General features: G+C 42.1%; 5 protein-coding genes across 10 annotated transcripts; 2 read left to right on the plus strand and 3 right to left on the minus strand.

Annotated features, from left to right (window-relative positions):
• The first annotated feature begins 216 nt into the window (after positions 1 to 216).
• On the plus strand, positions 217 to 7,868 carry LOC129755412 (phosphatidylglycerophosphatase and protein-tyrosine phosphatase 1). Of its 4 annotated transcripts, none has more exons than XM_055751902.1 (5): positions 217 to 337; positions 415 to 574; positions 961 to 993; positions 5,736 to 6,206; positions 7,355 to 7,868. In XM_055751902.1, the coding sequence occupies exons 2-5, from the start codon at positions 569 to 571 to the stop codon at positions 7,520 to 7,522; spliced, it is 678 nt and encodes a 225-aa protein (XP_055607877.1). In that variant the 5' UTR covers positions 217 to 337; positions 415 to 568; the 3' UTR covers positions 7,523 to 7,868. The 4 variants fall into 4 exon arrangements, with proteins under 4 accessions (XP_055607877.1, XP_055607884.1, XP_055607893.1 ...); XM_055751909.1 differs by having other exon boundaries at positions 967 to 993; XM_055751918.1 differs by lacking the exon at positions 961 to 993.
• LOC129755437 (succinate dehydrogenase [ubiquinone] cytochrome b small subunit, mitochondrial) lies at positions 7,730 to 8,818 on the minus strand. Its single transcript, XM_055751936.1, has 3 exons — positions 8,658 to 8,818; positions 8,222 to 8,528; positions 7,730 to 8,163 (listed from the first exon to the last, which is right to left on the minus strand). The coding sequence occupies exons 1-3, from the start codon at positions 8,698 to 8,700 to the stop codon at positions 7,974 to 7,976; spliced, it is 540 nt and encodes a 179-aa protein (XP_055607911.1). The 5' UTR covers positions 8,701 to 8,818; the 3' UTR covers positions 7,730 to 7,973.
• A 2,364-nt stretch (positions 8,819 to 11,182) lies between these two features.
• Positions 11,183 to 11,870, plus strand: LOC129755397 (mediator of RNA polymerase II transcription subunit 10). Its single transcript, XM_055751855.1, has 2 exons — positions 11,183 to 11,389; positions 11,452 to 11,870. The coding sequence occupies exons 1-2, from the start codon at positions 11,268 to 11,270 to the stop codon at positions 11,726 to 11,728; spliced, it is 399 nt and encodes a 132-aa protein (XP_055607830.1). The 5' UTR covers positions 11,183 to 11,267; the 3' UTR covers positions 11,729 to 11,870.
• On the minus strand, positions 11,801 to 12,923 carry LOC129755404 (uncharacterized). Of its 3 annotated transcripts, none has more exons than XM_055751891.1 (4): positions 12,783 to 12,923; positions 12,388 to 12,721; positions 12,029 to 12,327; positions 11,801 to 11,927 (listed from the first exon to the last, which is right to left on the minus strand). In XM_055751891.1, the coding sequence occupies exons 1-4, from the start codon at positions 12,859 to 12,861 to the stop codon at positions 11,923 to 11,925; spliced, it is 717 nt and encodes a 238-aa protein (XP_055607866.1). In that variant the 5' UTR covers positions 12,862 to 12,923; the 3' UTR covers positions 11,801 to 11,922. The 3 variants fall into 3 exon arrangements, with proteins under 3 accessions (XP_055607866.1, XP_055607855.1, XP_055607844.1); XM_055751880.1 differs by having other exon boundaries at positions 11,847 to 11,960; XM_055751869.1 differs by having other exon boundaries at positions 11,861 to 11,946.
• A 298-nt stretch (positions 12,924 to 13,221) lies between these two features.
• On the minus strand, positions 13,222 to 19,930 carry LOC129738450 (nuclear pore complex protein Nup205-like). Its single transcript, XM_055729657.1, has 6 exons — positions 19,794 to 19,930; positions 19,219 to 19,697; positions 16,549 to 19,155; positions 13,953 to 16,494; positions 13,714 to 13,890; positions 13,222 to 13,646 (listed from the first exon to the last, which is right to left on the minus strand). The coding sequence occupies exons 1-6, from the start codon at positions 19,801 to 19,803 to the stop codon at positions 13,414 to 13,416; spliced, it is 6,048 nt and encodes a 2,015-aa protein (XP_055585632.1). The 5' UTR covers positions 19,804 to 19,930; the 3' UTR covers positions 13,222 to 13,413.
• Positions 19,931 to 19,997: the final 67 nt, after the last annotated feature.

Below are 19,997 nucleotides of genomic sequence, written 5' to 3' on the forward strand. Positions count from 1 at the left end.
TAATTTTTTTTAGATAATGGAGTCGTAAACATCAAACGTTTCCTATATGGAAAAGTTTTAAGATAAAAATTCGTTTCCGTGTCAATCGATGTTGCCAAGTAAGCATGCTCGCAACACAAAACGGCTCACATCTTTCAAACTTCAATTTATTTACAGCGGTCCACTTCACAAATCAAAAATCCGGCAGCACTTTTCGATTAACTTTTTTTTAATTCCTGTTCAGTAAACACTGTAAACACGGACGTCCGAACCGAAATGACATGATATTTTATCCTAAATGTTATCATTTTAGTGCCATATTTTAGTTTTACGAAATTTAGGTGTTCCCCGGATGACGGTAAGTACCTCACTTATTGATGCCCTATTCGAAATTTTAACGGTTTATCGAATTAACGAGGCAACGAAATTTTTCAGAAAAGTTCCTAAATCGCAGGGGGAGGAATTCGAGCCACAGACAACGAAACAGACAAACTACTCGACAGGTTTTCTTATCCAAGATCAAGGCCTTCGGTGAGAGCGTTTGACCGATCGAAGAACGATCTTCAGCCAGTCCGTCAGTTCGCTCAGGATGACGGTAGCGTAAACTTTCTCTTTGCTTAAACAAAAGAAAATAGATTCCCCAAAATTAGTCTTCCCATCCCGTTTCGTTCGATTGTTACCCTTAGTAAGAATGTTGTACTGTTTTTGTGTTGTATTCTAGTGTGTTTGCATTATCGGACTTGATCCGTAGAACTAATCGTGACCACTTTCGGGTTCCTCGCCTGCTAATAGTCTGGGACTTGAGTGGAAATTTCTCCCAGATCTCCTTCCCAGTTTTGGGTGTTATCGAAAAAAACTGTGTTACTGTAATATTATCTTGTTTCTCATTTGTGCATTTTGGGTGTGTGTGATTTGACATCCGTCTCTATCCGAAATTGTACGTTTAATTCCTTCATCAACCCACCCCGGGGTACAAATTAGCTTCAGACCAGGGATCAGCACCATAGAAGTCAGGTACGTGTGTTGTGAGTCGGTATGGGATTGTTGGGCGAGCATGACAAAATTGTTTGAAAAAAAAATGTAATAAGTGAATAACTATTTCCGTTAACTGTGTGGTACCCTCCTTTCAGTCCACTCGTAACACCTTGTACACTACAGGACCACTCAACATAGTATATTTACTAGTTCCTGGCTGCTACCCTATTCTGCGTGCCACTCACACAATGCACTCCACTTTCGACCATGTTGAACCATTGCTCTCTATGCCTGGAGTGTCGTCATATAAAAGTTGTTCGTATGCCTAATAGTTTTCCATAGCTTGTATTCACATATCACCACATCTCCCTTTTTATAAAGATTGAAATGTGAATATCCTCCGATGTAGTACAAAACTCCAACATCACCACCGTTAAGTAAAACAAGATGTTTGAAATAACTGTGTCCCGAAACTGAGGAATTACCCAACACGTTTATGCGTGTTGGACACTCAGTGTCATACTCGAGGAAAACGTTCCAACTGCCAATGTTCGTGGCTGCCCAATCACTCAAATATCTCACGAGATCCTCGTGCTATTCCCCATTGGCAAGGTACCTACATGTGCAGAAAAAGGAACAACGAATTTCAATATCTGAAACAACACTCAACGCATTTATCTTCTTTCGATTTTTTCAACAATCCTGAAGATGGCCTCATTTCCTTCCAGAGTCCTCTCGCCAGTGATTGCCACTTCGAAATCGGCTTGACAAAAGGATTTTTATTACATCCCAGCATAATCAAATCTTAACTCGAAAACGCCGCTTCTATACTCTCTGATATTATGACTGTTAAGCTAACAGTTGAATAGTTGGTTTTAACCCTTTTTTTACGCCTAAGAGAGTAACGAAGTTGGACTAACCTCCAGATCCTGAGCGCGTAACCGACAGATACCGTAAGGCAAACAAGTAGAAAACAGAAAAGAAGGCAAGGCATCCATAACCAGCTTCGCAAAACCTCATGAATGAAAACTAAGGATGGACTTCGATGTCTTCGACCTGTCTACAAGGTCAGCATTCTAATTTTGCTATCCACCTCAACGGCTTTTAGAAAAAAACAATAGTTTTAAAATGATCCGACATCCAGGCCTATTTACTTGCGTCTAACGATCAACCCATTGAATAAGCGGGATCGCTTATCATCTTATATGTTAAATCTGTGTATGTGTGTATGTCGAATTTGTGGGCTAAGGTCGTAATGCATTTCCCCGTTCTAGTGGTCGAATCTTGACCCTTACACATGGAACGACCGACACCATGAAGATAATTCGAACAGAAAGTATACTCAGGAATAGCTTTCTTATTACCTGCTGACTCACCAAAAGACAATTCCTGCTTTCCCTCGCCGCTTCTCTCAACAACCATCTATCCAATCAAAACACATTAAACAAAAGGACTCCGTCACTTTGTTAAAAGTTGAAAAACTTGCTACACGCAACGTCGTGTTGCTCTTCAGCCACAATTTCCTTCTTTGTGCTTTCTAATCATAGAGAAGTCTGAGCGAGTCAATAAGTCTTTTCTTGCTTGCGAAAATATTCACTGTATCGGCAACTCTCAAATGGAAACCAATACTAAGTACGGAGCAACAGTTCCATGGAGTTCAACGCAACACTAGTGCGGAGCTTGTTAGTTAAAGAGACTACATACATGTTTACATACTCGTCCTCAGAACAACTTATCAATATACAATCCTCATACAAGGACATGCGTCCCCGACCTCCCGGGTAAACAAACACGATCACACATTCCTCGCTCTCTCAGAAAGTTTTGTATCTTATACATTTGTTTTCTCCCCTCGTTCAGTGTTGCACTTAACTTGATAAAAACAAATACAAATCGAGCCTAGTGTATTGCTACCTCACTCATTCATACGCTCTCTAGCAACATTGACAAAATTTCCAGAGCACTACCGCCCGATAGCAGTGCGACACCAGTGCAACACTGCCCGAATAAACAAACAAGATGGCAGCACTTAGTGGTGCACCAGTGCAACACTCGGAATTAACCAATACGGTATAAGCATCTTCCAAAATCTAGTAACTTGTTGATCATTTCGTGGCGCTTCATCACTTCTGGTGATATTCATAATATCAAGTCACGTTCCAGAAAATAAGCTTACAAACACCGAGAAACATTTCGATCCGAGGACTAAACACCGCTTATGCATATAATTAGTCTTCGCTGGTCGCTCACAGAAACATTTTTCATCATCCAAACAACAACAAACAAGCTTCTCAACCGTGTTCGAAATCATGAAACTTTGAGATTGGCTATTTACCTACAGAGTAAATCAGTATCTGCACCATTTCTTCACTCCAGAACCGATAGTGGATGATAGTTTAGAAAATATAACTGATATCCTCAAATATATTTGGTTCCACAGAGTCATTAGTTGACTGCGTAAATATTTTTCCAAGTGTTTCTGCCCTTACCTTTATTCAGACTGATATCTTTACAATGTCTCCTCCACATCTGAAACCACTCTCACTGTATAAAACTCTGACCTCTGAACGTCCACGCCCGCCATGAATGGTCCCGAGCTCACTATGGTAAATGCTTACGACCAGAAACACTCCGACTTGTTCTGTGTTGACCGTTGTATTTTAAAAACAACGATTAAATCATCGAGTCTATTTTAAAAATCTCCTGAAAACCGACCCCAAAACTGCCAATACAATTGCCTACTCTCCTTTTCTTCTTTATCAGACGCTTTTCGATTTGAGAATCCTACAACCCTCAAAGAAGAAACGAATCTAGACTAATTCTCTAAAATAACTTCTGCAATTATTTTTTTTTATATATATATATTTTCTGAAAACTGGAAGCGAAAAAAAATCTATACTTTAATTTTATATGTTTACCAATATCATCACCCCCTAAAGAAACTGACGTGCTCAAAATAATGAATTCTAAAATATTCAGATATGCATGAACTTTATAGTTTTAAGTATCTCTATAACCAAACAATCAATCAATCATAAAGAAAATTTTAAAATCTCTTACGCGATTCAAGTTTTAGTGAATCAAAAACACCAAATTTGTTGAATTTAATCTATTTTATTAATCGTCTTCCGTGGTCCTATGTTATTGTTACAATACCAAACTAATTTTGTTTTCTGGAATTTCGTTTAGAACTTGAGACATACAATCCTCAAAAAAGGTACTATTATTCAATTACAATTATTTTCCTGTTAATGAATACCCTCTTTCTGCTTTTGAGTTTGAGAATTTCACCATTCACCATCTCTAAAAAACTACATTTGTACTTTTACTCCTCTTCTACCTTTTTCTTCTGTATACTAACTTGAGCTGGATCCAAACCTCTCACAGGATAATTCCTGTCACCCTGCACGGTACAACATACCGGCCAATTGATCTGCCTCTCTCGGCCCAGATCTCTCACAGGACGTTTCCTGTCACCCTGCACGGTACAACATACCGGCCAATTGATCTGCCTCTCTCGGGCCCAGATCTCTCACAGGACATTTCCTGTCACCCTGCACGGTACAACATACCGGCCAATTGATCTGCCTCTCTCGGGCCCAGATCTCTCACAGGATATTTCCTGTCGCCCTGCACGATACCCATATGTATCGGCCAAAAACAATCCTCACAATTGTTTACTTCGCGAAAAATTCGCTCCCTGCACGATACCCATATGTATCGGCCAAAACAATCCTCACAATTGTTTACGTCGCGAAAACTTCGCTCCCTGCGCGGTATAAACACCGGCCATGCAATTTGTTTTTATTTTTTCTTTTCACACTCGATCGATATGTCGCATCCTAACCCTAATGCCTTCCGCAGTACCCACAACGCAACCTGTATTCACTTTTACTTATAGTGTTTTCGTTTATTAGCAGTGGTAACCTAGTTATGCACGGGTTTGCCCTAACTGCTGTTATTGTGTTCATTTATTAATTTAGAAGCCCACTAGCTTTGCCCCGCGCCAGTGGAGAAAACGAAAACGGCATAAGGTGGTAGCCTAGCCAAAATGCGTCGCGAAAATGTTCTGTAGTGACGTCACTTTTGTCATGGTAGCTATGTTTACGAAGGAAAACTTGACTACTATCTTTGCAACGGTTCTTTCTCATCATCTCTCTTTCCATCTCATTTCCCACTTCGTACTGGCCAATATCACACACCATCAACAGGTTCAGTACATAGGGTACGCAGGAAATAAGCCATGAAGTGCCGAATTAAGGAGCAACTTCCTTAATTCTCTCAAATATTTCAACGAATCATGATTAGATCGTCGCAACCACACGACATGATGGACCTCCATGGTCTTAGCTGTCTTCGAAAAAACACAATGCAAATAACAACAAACACACGCGATTCAATTGGATTCAAAAATATCAGTCTTACCTGAATCCCATCCTCGTCGCCAATTTGTGGTACCCTCCTTTCAGTCCACTCGTAACACCTTGTACACTACAGGACCACTCAACATAGTATATTTACTAGTTCCTGGCTGCTACCCTATTCTGCGTGCCACTCACACAATGCACTCCACTTTCGACCATGTTGAACCATTGCTCTCTATGCCTGGAGTGTCGTCATATAAAAGTTGTTCGTATGCCTAATAGTTTTCCATAGCTTGTATTCACATATCACCACAAACTGTATAGGTGCTTAGAGATATTAGCATATCAAAACTAGTTTTGTAGTCATCGAACCGAAACACGTGTAGCTCATCTTTGATAGATTTTTTTTTCCTCTAGGCCATGTTCGCTCGAGTCTCCTTCTACCCCACGCTCCTATACAATGTGTTCATGGAGAAGGTTACCAAACGCAATTGGTACGATCGGATCGACGAGAACATGATCCTGGGAGCGCTTCCGTTCCGAGCCGTCGCACCGGAACTGGTCAAGGAGGAAAACATCAAAGCCGTGGTCTCGATGAACGAAGACTACGAGCTATGGCTGTTCTCGAACGATAAGAAAAAGTGGGCCAAACTTGGGGTCGAATTTCTGCAGCTGGCCACAACCGACATCTTCGAGGCACCCTGCCAGGACAAGCTGTGGACCGGGGTTCAATTTATCAATGGGTTTCTGCCCCGGGACAAGCGGATGGCCCCGTGTGATCCCGATGGAACCCAGCAATTCCGAGAGGATCGCGTCGGAACGGTGTATGTGCACTGTAAGGCTGGAAGGACCAGGAGTGCTACCCTGGTCGGATGTTACCTCATGATGGTGAGTTAAAATTGAAATCAATCTCATAGAAGCACAAACACGACAAAATTTGTGTTGGTTTTTTTTCTTACCCACCATACACTGTTTTGTCAGCTCAAATTTGCTGAGCTTTCATTTTGAATCAGCTTCGACAAAGAATAAAGCCGCTCTGCCTCTAACAGAAATTGACATTTGATAGGAATGGTGAAAAAAACGTGTTCAAGTGTGGTATTCCTGAAAAAAATTCTAACGAACATAATGTAATCTCCTCTTAAAATATTTTATTGTTATTGTGTCTTTTTAATTTTTTGTCATTTTAATAATGTTTGTTTTTTTTTTGTTTCACTTTGCCATTTGGGCCTTTTGATTATATTTTAATTTTTGTTTGTTTTTCATTTTTCTTTTCATGTTTGTCTTTTTTGGCGTTTTTTGTTATCGTTGCCATTATTTTCGTCATCATAATCTTTATAATTTTATTCATTTTTGATTTTTTCTCTTTCTTTCACTTTTGTTAATTTTAATGATTTCTGTGAATTTTATTGTTAATTTTGAATTCTATCACTTTTATGATTCTTTGAATTAATTTTGTCCAGATTGTTATTTTTATCAACTTTGGATTTTTTCCGATTTTGTAAGTTTGGTTATATTTCCTGTTATCATTTCCTTTTTGTTAGTTTAATCGTTTTTGTCATATATTATGGTCACGTTTGTCGTTATTGTCTTTCTTTTTTTTTTCATTGTCTTCGGTATTTTTCAAGTTTTTCATTTTCTTCTGTGTCATTCGTATCATAGTTGTCCTTTTTTTACTTATTTTTTTATTTGTGTTATCTTTTGTTATTTTTTATGAGGTTTCTGTTTATTTTTCAATGATGGCATTGTTGACACTTTCTTTGCTTTTTCTGCCCTTGAAATTTTGATTTTTCATCATTAAATCTTCTTGACTTTTTTGAAAATTTATTCTTTAATTACTAAATTATTCATTAAAATTTTATTTTTGGTATTTTTTATCATTTTTGTTTTTTTCTAATTTCTATCATTTTTATCTTTTTTCCCCCTATTGCTTTATTCCCCTCTTTTTGGTCAGTTGTTTTTGTTTTTAGTTTTATCATTTAGTCTCAAAAATGGCAACTCATATTTCACGCGTTTATTTTTCATCTCCATTCTTAAAGCGCAACGGCTGGAGCCCGGAGCGAGCGGTGCAACATATGCGCGAGTGCAGACCCCATGTGCTACTCGGCAGCAAACAGTGGGAAGCCCTGCGGATATTCCACTCCAAACGGATACCAACGATTCCGGCGGCGGCTGACGCAGCTCGCAAGCCAGACGATGCTCAATGAATATAGTTATTCAAATGATTTAGATGAAAACGAAAATTAGCCTTTCTGGAACAGCGGAACGAGGGTAAAATAGCTTCTAAGTAGACAGTCTGATCCTCTATATGACTCAATGCAATAACTATTGTAAATAGCTATAGTGTGACGGCTTTCTTTTGTCTGACTGAGCTCAGTTCAGCTAGCGAAAGAACAAAACACAATTCAACCAACTTAGTGCATTAATGAGAGAAGCCTCAGCTCTCGAAACTTTATTCTTCAAGCACCGGTTTGACAATTTCTATTTTAAATAAATAATATTCTTTGTTACGCAAATCAACTTCCGGGAACGAAGTCACTTAGATCTTGATTACTCGGCTTCGTGTTTTTGTTATCCGAAAATATGTACCTTTTTGACCCTCTCCAATAGTATTGTTATGCGCATTCTAGTGTTGTTTGGATTTGCCGGTAAGTATCTTTAAGCTTTCGACTTGGTGGACCAGATCTTTCGTACGGTGTTGGCAATGCCGATATCATTGTGGATGAAATAGAACAATCCTCCGAGGGTGCAAGCCGACACTAGGAGCAGCATTCCGTGGGCCATCTTTGGAACCATGGTTCCGAATAGGATTGGTCGAACGTAATCCGTAACAATAGCTTCCAAACCCCTGTAAAAAAAAGTTGTTGTTATTCAATGTAAGAAATCTCAACTTAAGTGAAACTTGCCAGTGAGAATGCATCACAATGCTAACAGCAATCAGAGCATCGCCGGCCTGGGAGGGGAACATCAATCCGATGGGCAGTACTCCAAGCAGAGCCACCGAAAGGGCCCGTTCGGCATTCCACAGGGTGACGTGGTTTCCGGTGGCCGCAGCTCGTCGGATCGGTGTGGCCGAGAACTGTCGCAGCGAGTTGGCGAGGCTGCTGGGCGCTTTGGGGGCGGCCAGAAGAGCCTTAGACGCGGACACCAACGATCGGTTGATGGCTGCCGGGGATGTTTTTCCAACGCCAAGCAACGAGACGAAAATCGGAGCTGCAAGATGAAAGAAGGAAGCGAGGTCGCTGCTAATGTTAGTGCTCCCATTTTTTTATTATGTAATGACAAAAGCAGTTGGAAGCTGCTGGAAAATCAAAGATCGCAAAGGGAAGGCCTAAAACTTACCGGAGTTCCGGCATGATGATCGGATCGCAAAGTGCAAGGCCATGGTTTCGAATGGAAAAAAGTTTGTTAATAGTCGTAGAAAAAAGTTTGCAAATTCAACAAAACCGACTGCACCACACCGAGTTTCGTTTACGATCGGACGTCAAAAAATGCGAATTTTAATTTGTTGTTGTTGTTGTTGTTGGGTTTTAGGTTTTTTGGCCTGAGGAACGGAGCCTCATATCGCCATCTCTCTTATTTTTGTCGTTTGACGGCTGTTTGTAACGTTGAATTTACGATTCATCGTCACTCACTTAACTTGTTTACTTTTATTAGTTTTCTTTTGATTAAATAATTTTATTTCAATTTCGTTTTGCATTTGGTTGAGTTGTATAAATCGGATGGGAATTATTTTGAGACTGATATGGGACTTGGTCAATGGGACCCAATATTTCGCTTAACTCGTCCATAACCTCTATCATTACTAGGTGCCTGTCATCTTCGTCTGGAGACTGAGCATATCGTGAAAGCATAGCGTATGACTTCTTCATAGCAGACTTATAACTCTCTCTCTGGTTTGCCAATATTTGCATTTGGTCATCCCACCGTTTTCGAAGTTCCAAGTATTGTTGTACGGGCATCATTTGTTGATTTTCCGTATCATCATTTGGATCTGAAGATGTATGTGTTTTTCGTTTTTTTGGTTGTACCGAACTGCAACTATCGCTATCAGCGCTGTTTACGCCTTGTTTCGTTTTCTGACTGTGTTGAATGTTTACCCTAGTTTGCCCACTATTTCCACCACTTGCGCTAGTAGAAGCAACTGGTTTTCTAGGTTGATTTTGTGGCTTTGTTGGAGGCTTAACGCTTTTCGCAGTCACTGTCGCAAAACTTTCGTAAATGCTCGGAAATTCTCTCATGTTGGAGAGAATATCGAATCCATTACGAGTTTCCACCCTGAACTCTTCTTTAGCTTCTTGGAAGGTTAAATTTTGGCAAGCCATCAATTTCTTAATGGCTGCCTGCTTAGCTCTTTCCGGACATTTGGGGTCTGACGCTTTGTGGCTTTCCTTGCAGTGCACACATTTCGTCAGGTTGACGCAATTTTTGATATCGTGATTTTCATCTTCCGCGTTTCCACAGTTATCACATCGTTTCCTACCTTTGCAGTTATCGGCTTTATGACCATACCTTAAACAGGCGTTGCACATGACCGCTCTGTTTACATATGCCTCCACTCTCATATTAACCGCATATATTCTTACTGAATCCGGAAGCTTATTGGAACGGAATACAACACATACCTTTTTTAATGGAACCTTATTGTCCTTACTGACGAATCGATGCATCCGGAAAATCTCCAAGATCTCCTTGTTTGAATCGATTTCACTTTGTAGCTCCTTGACGTCGATGTCTTCAGGGATGCCACTTATAACGCCCTTTACAGACACGAAACCTTTCGGAATATAAGCTGCATATTTCCTCAAAGACAAATTTTTACAACTCACGAGCCTGTTTGCTGCATCAAAATCTTGAAAATAAACCAATACTTTCGAGCGTCCTATTTTTCGGATGTCCATTATTGATTTCGTGAAACCGTTTTGCTTTAGAACTATTCCGACAGAGATCTTATTGATTCCAATTGGTTTGTCCTTTTCTTCTTCTTTTTCAATAATAACTTTATACGGGCCAGTGTCACTGTTAGCGTACAAGTATTTTTCGAAAACTCTTTTCCCGCCATCTTTTTTCGCAGGATCTAACGTTTTTTCACAACCTTCTAAAATGCCGTCCATAGGTGCCCCCGGTGGGGCACCGGTTGTGACACTCATTTCGAGTACCCAATAATCAAAAAGGTAATAAAACTTTTATCACAAAGTAACTTTTGAAGCACTTATTTCAAAACTGTATCTTGTTCAGTAAAAAGTCACGTCTATGCGCCACGGCAGCTCAAACAAGAATGCCGAATTTTAATTTGGAAATTGAATGAAAAAAAAAAAAAAAACATGCGAGTGCAACAAAGAATTGTCATGGAATGGCAAAAATGAAAAAAGTTAAGTTTCGTCGCGTACACTCTGAATTCGAATATTTACTTTTTTCGTTGAACAACATCTTGGAGATTTTTCTGGGAGGACAAATTTTTCATTTAAATTTATCCTCCACCAGCTTGTTGTTTTGAACAATTTTAAGGTTATGGGTGTCGATGGGTGCATGGTTTTTCACTTAGGAGACCTTGCGGAAGCTTCAAATCGAGTATCCCGATTTTATTCAACTTTCCTGAATATCTACTGATGAACTTAATATACCTAATATTTTGTTAGTTTTTTTTTTTTTTTAGAATTTTAATAGAAATATAACACAAAGCAAAACACAACCTTTATAATGACATTTTGAATAAATTGCCATTGATTTAATGCTTAATTCGAAATAAATATACAAAGTATACGAAGCACGAAAGAATATTTTATTGCGCAACCCTGCATTTTTCTTCGCGAATTTAAAATACTGCTCACATCTCTTAAATCTTTTTTTTTATAGCGGTACCAAATCAAACAAAAGCTACTCAAAACAAAATCGGTTTCACGGAAAATTCAGGTCGCTTTTGCTTGCATTGTCGTAAAAAAACGGGAAAAAATGGCATCACCCTTGGAAAATCTGGAAAACCACCTGGAAATGTTCATCGAAAACGTGCGCCAGATCCGAATCATCGTGAGCGACTTCCAGCCGCAGGGACAGAACGTTCTGAACCAGAAAATGTAAGCGTTTTTCTTGCTTTTTTAGTTCAAAAAATTCGAATGTTTTTTTTTTCAACTTGCAGACAATCGTTGGTCACCGGGCTGCAGGAGATCGACAAACTCAAGAACCAGGTTGACGTGAACGTTCCGCTGGAGGTGTTCGACTACATCGATCAAGGGCGGAACCCGCAGCTGTACACCAAAGATTGCATCGATAAGGCCCTAACGAAGAACGAAGAAGTCAAGGGCAAGATCGATGCGTATCGGAAGTTTAAGAACAACATGCTGAAGGAACTGGACGAGACGTTTCCCACCGAGATGACGAAATATAAGGCTTTCCGGGAGGGCGACAAATACTGAACCGAAAGTGGGACTTCAGTAGACTGTAAGACTATAATTTAAGGGTGGCATCATTAAATTACCTCTACTCATTTGGAACTATGATTTTGATTTAATTTATTGGTTTAAAAATCCTTTTATAAATATATGCATTCGAAAACAATTTAGTTTCATTGTAAATCATGATGATGGCTTCCAAAATCGTAAGTATTTCATTAATCTGCAATAGAATGAAGCATCTGATATGATTGAACTATTTGAGAGCTAGTTAGTAAAGAATATTCTGCGTGACAACCGAATGATGATTAAAGTTCTGCTTACCAGAGGAGGCTCTGGGAGTTGGTTCCGACGAGCTGGTTGTTCCTTCCGAACTAACTTTCAATGTTTTCGTTGAAGGTACAACCGGGATAGCAATAACCTGGGTGCTGACCACTTCGGCATCGATATCCTTTTTAATCGGCTTGTGCTGGAATGGCTCGGTCGGTGGTTTCACAGACGTTGTCGAGGTAGAAGCATTACCATCGTTGAAATCTTCTTCATCATCGTCGTCCCAGAAGTCTTCATCCGAACCCTCCTGCTCTATCGATCCTTGACTTGCAACTTCCATATCCGTTGGACGCCTGCATTAATAAAAAAAAAAGTCATCTGAAAGTACACGTCCAAAAGTAAAGGTCTCAAACCGATTGCCAGATCTCCTCCGGGGTCGACTAGGCTTCCTCTGAACTTTACGAGCGGTCCGTTTAGTAAAGCTTGGTTGTCTTCGAGAAGCTCGGCCCCCAGCGCTGGATGATGGAGCCGGCTCAATTTCCCCTCGGTCGACCGCCGTTGGTTGCTGTCGCGGCCCACCAGATGGCACCAGAAAATTCAACCGGAATTTGGTTCCATTTTTCTGAATTACTCCTTCGGAGCACAGCTTGTTCAGGACCCGTTTGGATGCGTCCTCGCAGATGTCGGCCGTCGCGTTCCGGGCATTTTTCAAATAGACGTAACTGACAACGTCACGAAGATTGCAGTCTTAACAAATGGTGGAGTCAGTTAGTCGGCAACCCTCATCCTGTTAATCAACAAGCCTTACCTCGTTTCTTCTTGATTGTGAAGTAAGAAACTCCTTTAAGTACCTGACGGTAAAATTTCTTCGGAACTTCCGGGGCCATTTCGGGACGGGATTGAAACAAAAATTGTTTGATGGTTCAGTGTAAGAAGCAAATAAAATGATTGCCAGAAAGTGATTGCTTGGATTGCATTTACATTTTTAAATTTACTAGCACGTGTGCAAAACGAGTCACATGTAAGTGACTTATACACGTGGTCGCTTCTCCTCCTCCACTGAATTGAGAGTTTGAACTCTGACATAAGTAATGTGTGATACAGAAGCTAAAAAAATGTATTGAGTACTTTGAATAACTTTTCTGAACAATTCAAGATACTTTTTTTTGTTTCCATTAAGAAGCCTTCATAAATCTAGCTCAGTCTGGAGAATATTTCACATATCCCTATTACTCAGGTACAACTCATCTATTTTGAATGATTATTTATTAGCGATAAATACAGCACATTAACAGAGTTTCATTACAGCAATAATAGTAATGAGTAATAATGATGCACAACTAAACGGGTGTCGTACATATTCCATTCGTCAGGGCTAAACTTTCGCACTTCTTGATTCTAATACGTTCCAAAATCCGCAGCAAACCTCTTTCAGCTTTCTACTTCACCGGCACGAACTGAATCAGTCGCTTGACCCGTCGCAACAGCGCCTCAATAAATCCCTTATCGGACAAGCGACGACTCGCGTCCAGCTGCTGGCCACCGGTGGTAGTCGTTGCCAACAGCTGTTTGCAGAACGTTTCGTTGAAAATGCTGATGAGCGTCTTCTTCAGGGTGGCCACATCTTCGGCAGTGATCTTCCAGCCTACCTCCGTTTGGGACGAGAGATAGTCTACAAAAGAAAATAAGTTTCATAAGAGTGGGAACTCAAATTTTCCATCGATTGAGGAAGAACTTACTTTCCGCCCCGAAGGGATGGTTGAAGTGCAGCGTGTTGACCGGAATGGCGCGGAGCATGAAAAAGTCCAAATGGGCCCACAGCAGATACAAACAGTTTTCGGTGATGAAGACGCACCGCTTCAACTCCTCTTGCTTGCTGGCGATGCGCTCCGTAAGGCTGTCGTGCTGGATTTGCACTGAGAGTAAAAAATATATTTTAAATTATGTCCCTAAGAAATTATTGATTGAAATAACCAACCATTGGCATCCAAGCTCAAACTAGGCAGTGAGTTCCGCTGGCGCTGTAAGCTTTCGTAGGACAGCTTCTCCCGGTTGTAGTACTCGACCGAGTGTTTCAACTGAACAACGATGATGTTGAGACTGTGGGAGGTTTCCAGTGTTGTTGATCGATTGCTGCTCTCCAACTGTTGGCGGTGGTGAATATTTTCGCTGATTTGTGGCGAGAACAGTACATTTATGGTACGATGATCGACCGAATGATTAGAGATGCTGTTTCGGGCATATAGCGCCAGATTGGCTGCTATTTGGAGGAAGAATTTAAGATGGGCCGACTTTTCTTTCTCGGTGCAGTTGTTGAGGACGTTCTGGTGCAGCTCCTTGAGTGTTTGCTCGGACAGTGTGAACCGAGGGAAGAGTGTAAGCATTAGCTTTTGAAGACGGTAGAGATGAGCTCCGAGGTCTTGATTGACATGAGGTGTAATGAGGCTGGATATTTCTTGATTAGCTGCTCGAGCAATGAGGCTAGTTATTCCGGCTAGTTCCTGTAAAAGTCCAATGTTGAGGAAAGGAGTTCCCGCTCTAAGTACTATTTCGATGGTATCTCCATGGGATAGCAAGAAATGGATAACTTGTGTGACGGCCGAGTGGTTTTCCGGACCAAGAGTTGAGAGGATGACGTCGCATAGATTCAAAGCAGGGAACAAAATTTGCTGATAACGAGCCTCAATCGGAGGAATGAAACTTGATGAACTGGCATAATGAGAGGAGTAGTTAAGCACCTGGAAATCGGGATGAAGATCGAACACTTTCATTCCTGCCAAAACGCTGAGGGCTTTTTCTTCCAGCAGCAATTCGGCTCCAATATGGGATCCTCCAATCCGACTGAGCATGGCCATTTTAGATTCATAGACGTACAAAGCCTTCATATTCTCCGGCTGGTTATCCAAAATTCGACACAACCTTCCATCGTTTTTCAGTAAACTATCGATCAAATGAGTCAGATATCCCCTCTTGGAGATGAACTGAATCACATTAATCATCGAATCCATATCTAAAAGCATATCGATACAGGAGAGCGATAACATTTTGCAAATATCGTGTCCACCGGTGCAGTCGTGGCACAGAATATCGATCAATTTATCCCCGAAAGATTGAAAAATTTCAACAACCATCTCAATTTGGGCGTGCGATTCATCAGCCCCAGCATCATGCGTCTTTTCGGAGCTCAAACTTTTGTCCAATCTCGAAACGTAAAACTCATCTCTAGCTGACTCTTGCTCTTTTTCACTTTTATCTCGATTCCCTTTAACAATGTGCATATAATTCAGCAAAGCGGCATACAGATTGATTCTCAATTTTTGAGAACCGACTCCACTTATCAGAATCCACTCCAAGATGTGCTGCAAAATGTATCGCAAACTTAAAGTGTTCGTTTTTGGTGAAAACATTCCCCCAACTACGCCGCTCTGTCCAAAGCTCGTTCCAAAGGAGGTCATGAACGTACTCTGATTGCCATCAACCTGCCCAGCGTTTGTATCATTTTTCAACGAGTAGCAGTGTCTCAAATTCACCATCAGCAAGAGCACTGTTGATGACGCTAGATTGGCAAGTTCTGGCATTATTTGATTCGGTACCACCTTACTCAGAATGGCCTGAATAATTTCCACCAACAATCCTTGCTTCACATCCAACGATACGAACATTGCCGGTGTCACGCTGAACAAAACTTCCGTCACCTGACCCCAGGCTTCCAAGAAACGCACCGTCGATGCGCACAAATTACGTTGACTGTTAACTTGTAAGGCATACATCAGTACCGTTTCGATTTCGGCCAAAATGTGCGCCCTCTGTCCCGCGGCAATCGTCGTCTGAACCGAATTCAGTTCATCCTTCAACACATCGTGCAGCTTCTTGATGTCAATCAACTTTAAAGTTCCGGAACCGCTCACAGCAACTTCACACTCCTGTAACAAGCCACTCAGCAGGGCGTTATCGAAATAATCCCACTTGGGCTTGTCCAAGGATTTGATCTCGAAATCCAAACTGTCCAACAGTTGGCAAAGCAAGAGTTTAGCCGTTTCCGTTCCCATTTTCTTTCCACCGGTGCCACCTCCTCCCGTAATGTCCAAAGCTGTGGTGCTAGACAACAAACTAGCGTTGGCCATGCTGTAATGGTGTGAACCTCCAAAATCATCCGTTTGCATCGGTCCACTCCTCTGTGATTGTTGCTGTTGATGTTGCTGCACAACTCCCAACAGAATCTTGCAAATGTTCCCAAACTGCGACACCTGACTCTTGTCCGATGTTAGCTTCAACTCGATGGCAACACACCGCAACAGCCCGGTCATCTGATTCAGTACATGTGGACTGCTGATGGTCCGCGCATTGATCGCAAACGGAAGCCCATTTACATGCCGACACAGGAAATCGTTACAGGACCGAAGGAAACGTAAAATGACCTCCGAGGTGCGAGAATTGTAGCAGAGCATATTCAAAAGGGAATAGCCGTGCTCGATCAGTCGCTCTTGGGCTGGGGAGCTGAGCCGGCCTGATTTGTTGGCCTACAAAAAAAAATGTTAAAAACAACAAAACACTAAAATAAATCATAAACCTACCTCCAAGGCTTGATCCAGCAGCAAAATAAGCGACTTGGCGCAGTTGCTCGGAAAGTTGAGCACCCCCGGTTGCTGCAAATTGGTGAGTCGCAGTTCTTTGCTAAGGTCGAACCCAAGCAGATAGTGTGCCAGATTTGGGGTGCTTTGCTGCGGCAAACACTCCTGCAGCAGCTCGACGATGGCTTCTTTGCACTGCAACTCCAAGCAAACGGAGCCTGTTTCGTGGTGCTGCTCCTGTAGTTCCTGGCCACATTCAACATCGTCCTCCGGAAAGGTAACTGCTTCGCTTTCCAAACATTCGACAAAACCCTGGCGGATTTCATTTTTGGTGCGCTCATTTTGGGTCAGCAGCCCTAGGATTTGCTGATTCACGTTCGGTTGACGCATAATGGAAGTGAGAATTTTTATGGAAACCAGAGCGTTCTCAGGAAGAAACGAATTGTAGGTGACGTAGCGGATGATGTTAAGCATGTGGTCCGCTTTGCCGCTGCGAGGATTCATGCCTAATAGGAGTTTATTGATACCGGCTAGCAAAATGGAGCAGTTCGAGGAAAAGTGGGCATTGAAGAAATCTTCCTGTGTTTCGAGAGCCCGGTACAGGATCTGTAGCGCATATAGGGAAGTCTTCTCGAGATTTTTGCGTCCGGGGAATGGTGTGAAGGTGTCAAAGAGGGAGCAGGCTTCGTCGATGATGTGCAGAAGTAGCCGAAGGAAGTCGGATTTGGTGTTGACTTGTAGCAGGATGTGGAAACCGGGTGGAGAGTTTTCTTCACGATGAGTGTTGGGAGAGGGGAAATCTGCTGCGACCGGAGTGTAGGTTTTGACAAAAGCGTGCAAAAGTTTCAGAGATTTTTCAGCTATTTGCCATTTTTCGGCGGGGTTTTTATAGTTACGATTGTAGAAGCGTAGGAAGACGGCATCGATGATGAAAGTTATGTAGGGATCTAGGCCGGGTTTACGGGGTCCTGCGCCTAGACCTTTCGGGATTCCTGTTTCGCACAGGGTGTAGAGGAGATCCAGCATTCCCAGGGTCAGTGGGTAGGTTTCGTTTCTTGATTCGATTTCCTCCAGTTCGGATTCTATTCCACGATTACCGAAGCTGCTGGTCGTTGGGATGGTGGTGATTATTTGAGAAGCTTCAAGGTTGTTCCAAAGCTGAAGTGCAGTCTCTTTGCTTTTTCCTAACGCTGCAAGTGTTTGAACTAGTTCTGCTTTGAGTGGGATCACAACCGAGCAACTGATAAGTCCGATAAGAACATGAAGAGGTGCCCAATTTGGATGTTCGCAAAGTGCAACTCGTGCAACTTCGTCATGATTGGCTACAGCTCGAATCACTTGAAGAACGGCTTGTAAACCGGCTATTTCCTGTGGGTTTATGTTTCTGCTGAGGGCTCTGTTGCGGTAAACTGTTTCGCTGCCGGGGTTTTGCTCTTGTCTCAGATTCTGATAGTAGCGGAACAGTGAATTGAAGAAATGGTCCCATGAAATTGTGGCCGAAGCCCCCCCAGCTGTTCCTCCACCACCTTGTTTCAGCAAATTGAATGCGTTTCTAGCAGATTGTGGAGAGCTTGAAAGACCAGCTAACATTTTCAAATATGGAATGAACAGAATCGGTGGCAACAATTCACCGGCTAAGCGGATGAATTTGAACAGGCAAACAGAACGAGACGACGCTCTCTGATAGTTGGCAGCTACTTCCATTGGACCCCAATACTCTAATGACAAGTTCAGATTTAACTGATCATTTTGATACAGTTTTCCAACCGAAAGCAATAAAGCTTCGAAGTTCCGGCACAAATTTGCAGGTGGATCCAGCCCTTGTTGTTGGAAAGCTTGAACCGTTCGGGCCGTCTCATCTGCTCTAGCTCGTAGTTCCGTAACCTTCGAATGCATCAGCTCGATGAAATCCGTGAATATAACGTGCATTCTCCTGTAGTAAAATTCAGTTCGAAAAATAACTTCATTTTCCAGCAATGTATAGTGAATGAAATCAAACACACGTCCTTGAATGGCCGCATCAACTAGCAGCTCATCCTGATCTATAATTCTGGCAGTGTTCGTGTATAAATTTTGCGGAGCCAATCTCAACGTCGCAATTGCCAGTCCAAAGGTGAAAAGCGACACCGATCTCAGCCCTTCACATTCCCAGCTGCTTGACAAAGCTTCCATAACGCTCTCGATGAAATCGACATCCTTGACCATTGGCAGTTTCTTAACGACTTCCTCCCCATCTTCTCGCCTCTGAATTACACTCATATCCAGTCCGTACATCAGTGCCATCTGTAGGGCCATCGTGACATTGTCGATCCCACCGGAAGAAACCGTCGATTTGTAACGAGCTAGATGCCGAATCAACTTTACAGTTGTCCCCCGTGGCAGTCCACTTTGAGCGGCCCAGTTGAACAAACAGTAGGCCAACATCAGCCGAATTTCCTCGAACAAGTCCAACACTTGCCGATGATGTTTCGGTGGCCCAAGTGCTCGATTGTTCGTCAACACATCCAGCTCCTTGGTGATGTCCAGTTCCCCCAATAGATCGACGATCTTGTCAAGCAATCCATCGGCGACCAGACCATCCGTGTAAGTGGTTATAAGCTGGGTTATTTCCTGGGAATTTTAAAATCATTTTAAATTTGCAATGCTGGTACTCGGTAACTTTTTTATAACTACCTGTGGGGCATCAGTGCACCAGCTGACACCGGTTCGCGCCTGGAAAAGCTCTTTTAAGCTGGCCACAAGCGACTTCCTCCCGTCATAATACAACAACACCGCGACCAAACCGCGCGGCAATCCCGGGTGGTTCGGCATCTGCTGCTGGGCCGTACAGAGCAGCTCCAGCGCTATGTACTCATTCAAATCGTACATATCCGAAATGATTACGCTTTCGTCAACTAAATCCTTCGAAAGGATAGTATGACCGAATTCGGGCAGCGTGATTCCCTCGGTAATTCCCTGCCTTATAGCTTCCCGGCTTTTCCCATTCTTGGGAGGGTTTTTCAACAGGGTGGTGAAATTCTGCTTGTGCTTCCGCAGCAACGCATCCAGATTGGCCACACTTTGTTCCGTTCCCGACCCAGATGGCGGGGCCAGAAAAGCTTCGATGCTGTTGAACAGATGCTTGAACGGAGTCCACATATCATCCGGCGTTGCTGTATCGCGGGTAGAAAACATAAACATAACCTTAATCACTTTCGGCTTTCAAATTTAGCTACAAACAGGACAAAATAAGATGATATTCGACATACCTTCAGTCATTTTCGGTGCTGGGCTTTGGGACTCTTCGTTTGAATAAACTTTCCGTACAGAAATCGGTTTATTTCTAGGAAATTTTGCTAGAAATCGTACACTAGTTAAACGGTGCGAACAATTTTCCGCCCAAGATGCCCGAAACTTTCAAAAAAGATTTCGCGGATAATGTACGCTTATTTATAAGTACCCATTATTGGGAA

This window comes from Uranotaenia lowii, chromosome 1 (assembly GCF_029784155.1).
Source record: "Uranotaenia lowii strain MFRU-FL chromosome 1, ASM2978415v1, whole genome shotgun sequence".
In the NCBI taxonomy this organism is placed as follows: domain Eukaryota; kingdom Metazoa; phylum Arthropoda; class Insecta; order Diptera; family Culicidae; genus Uranotaenia; species Uranotaenia lowii.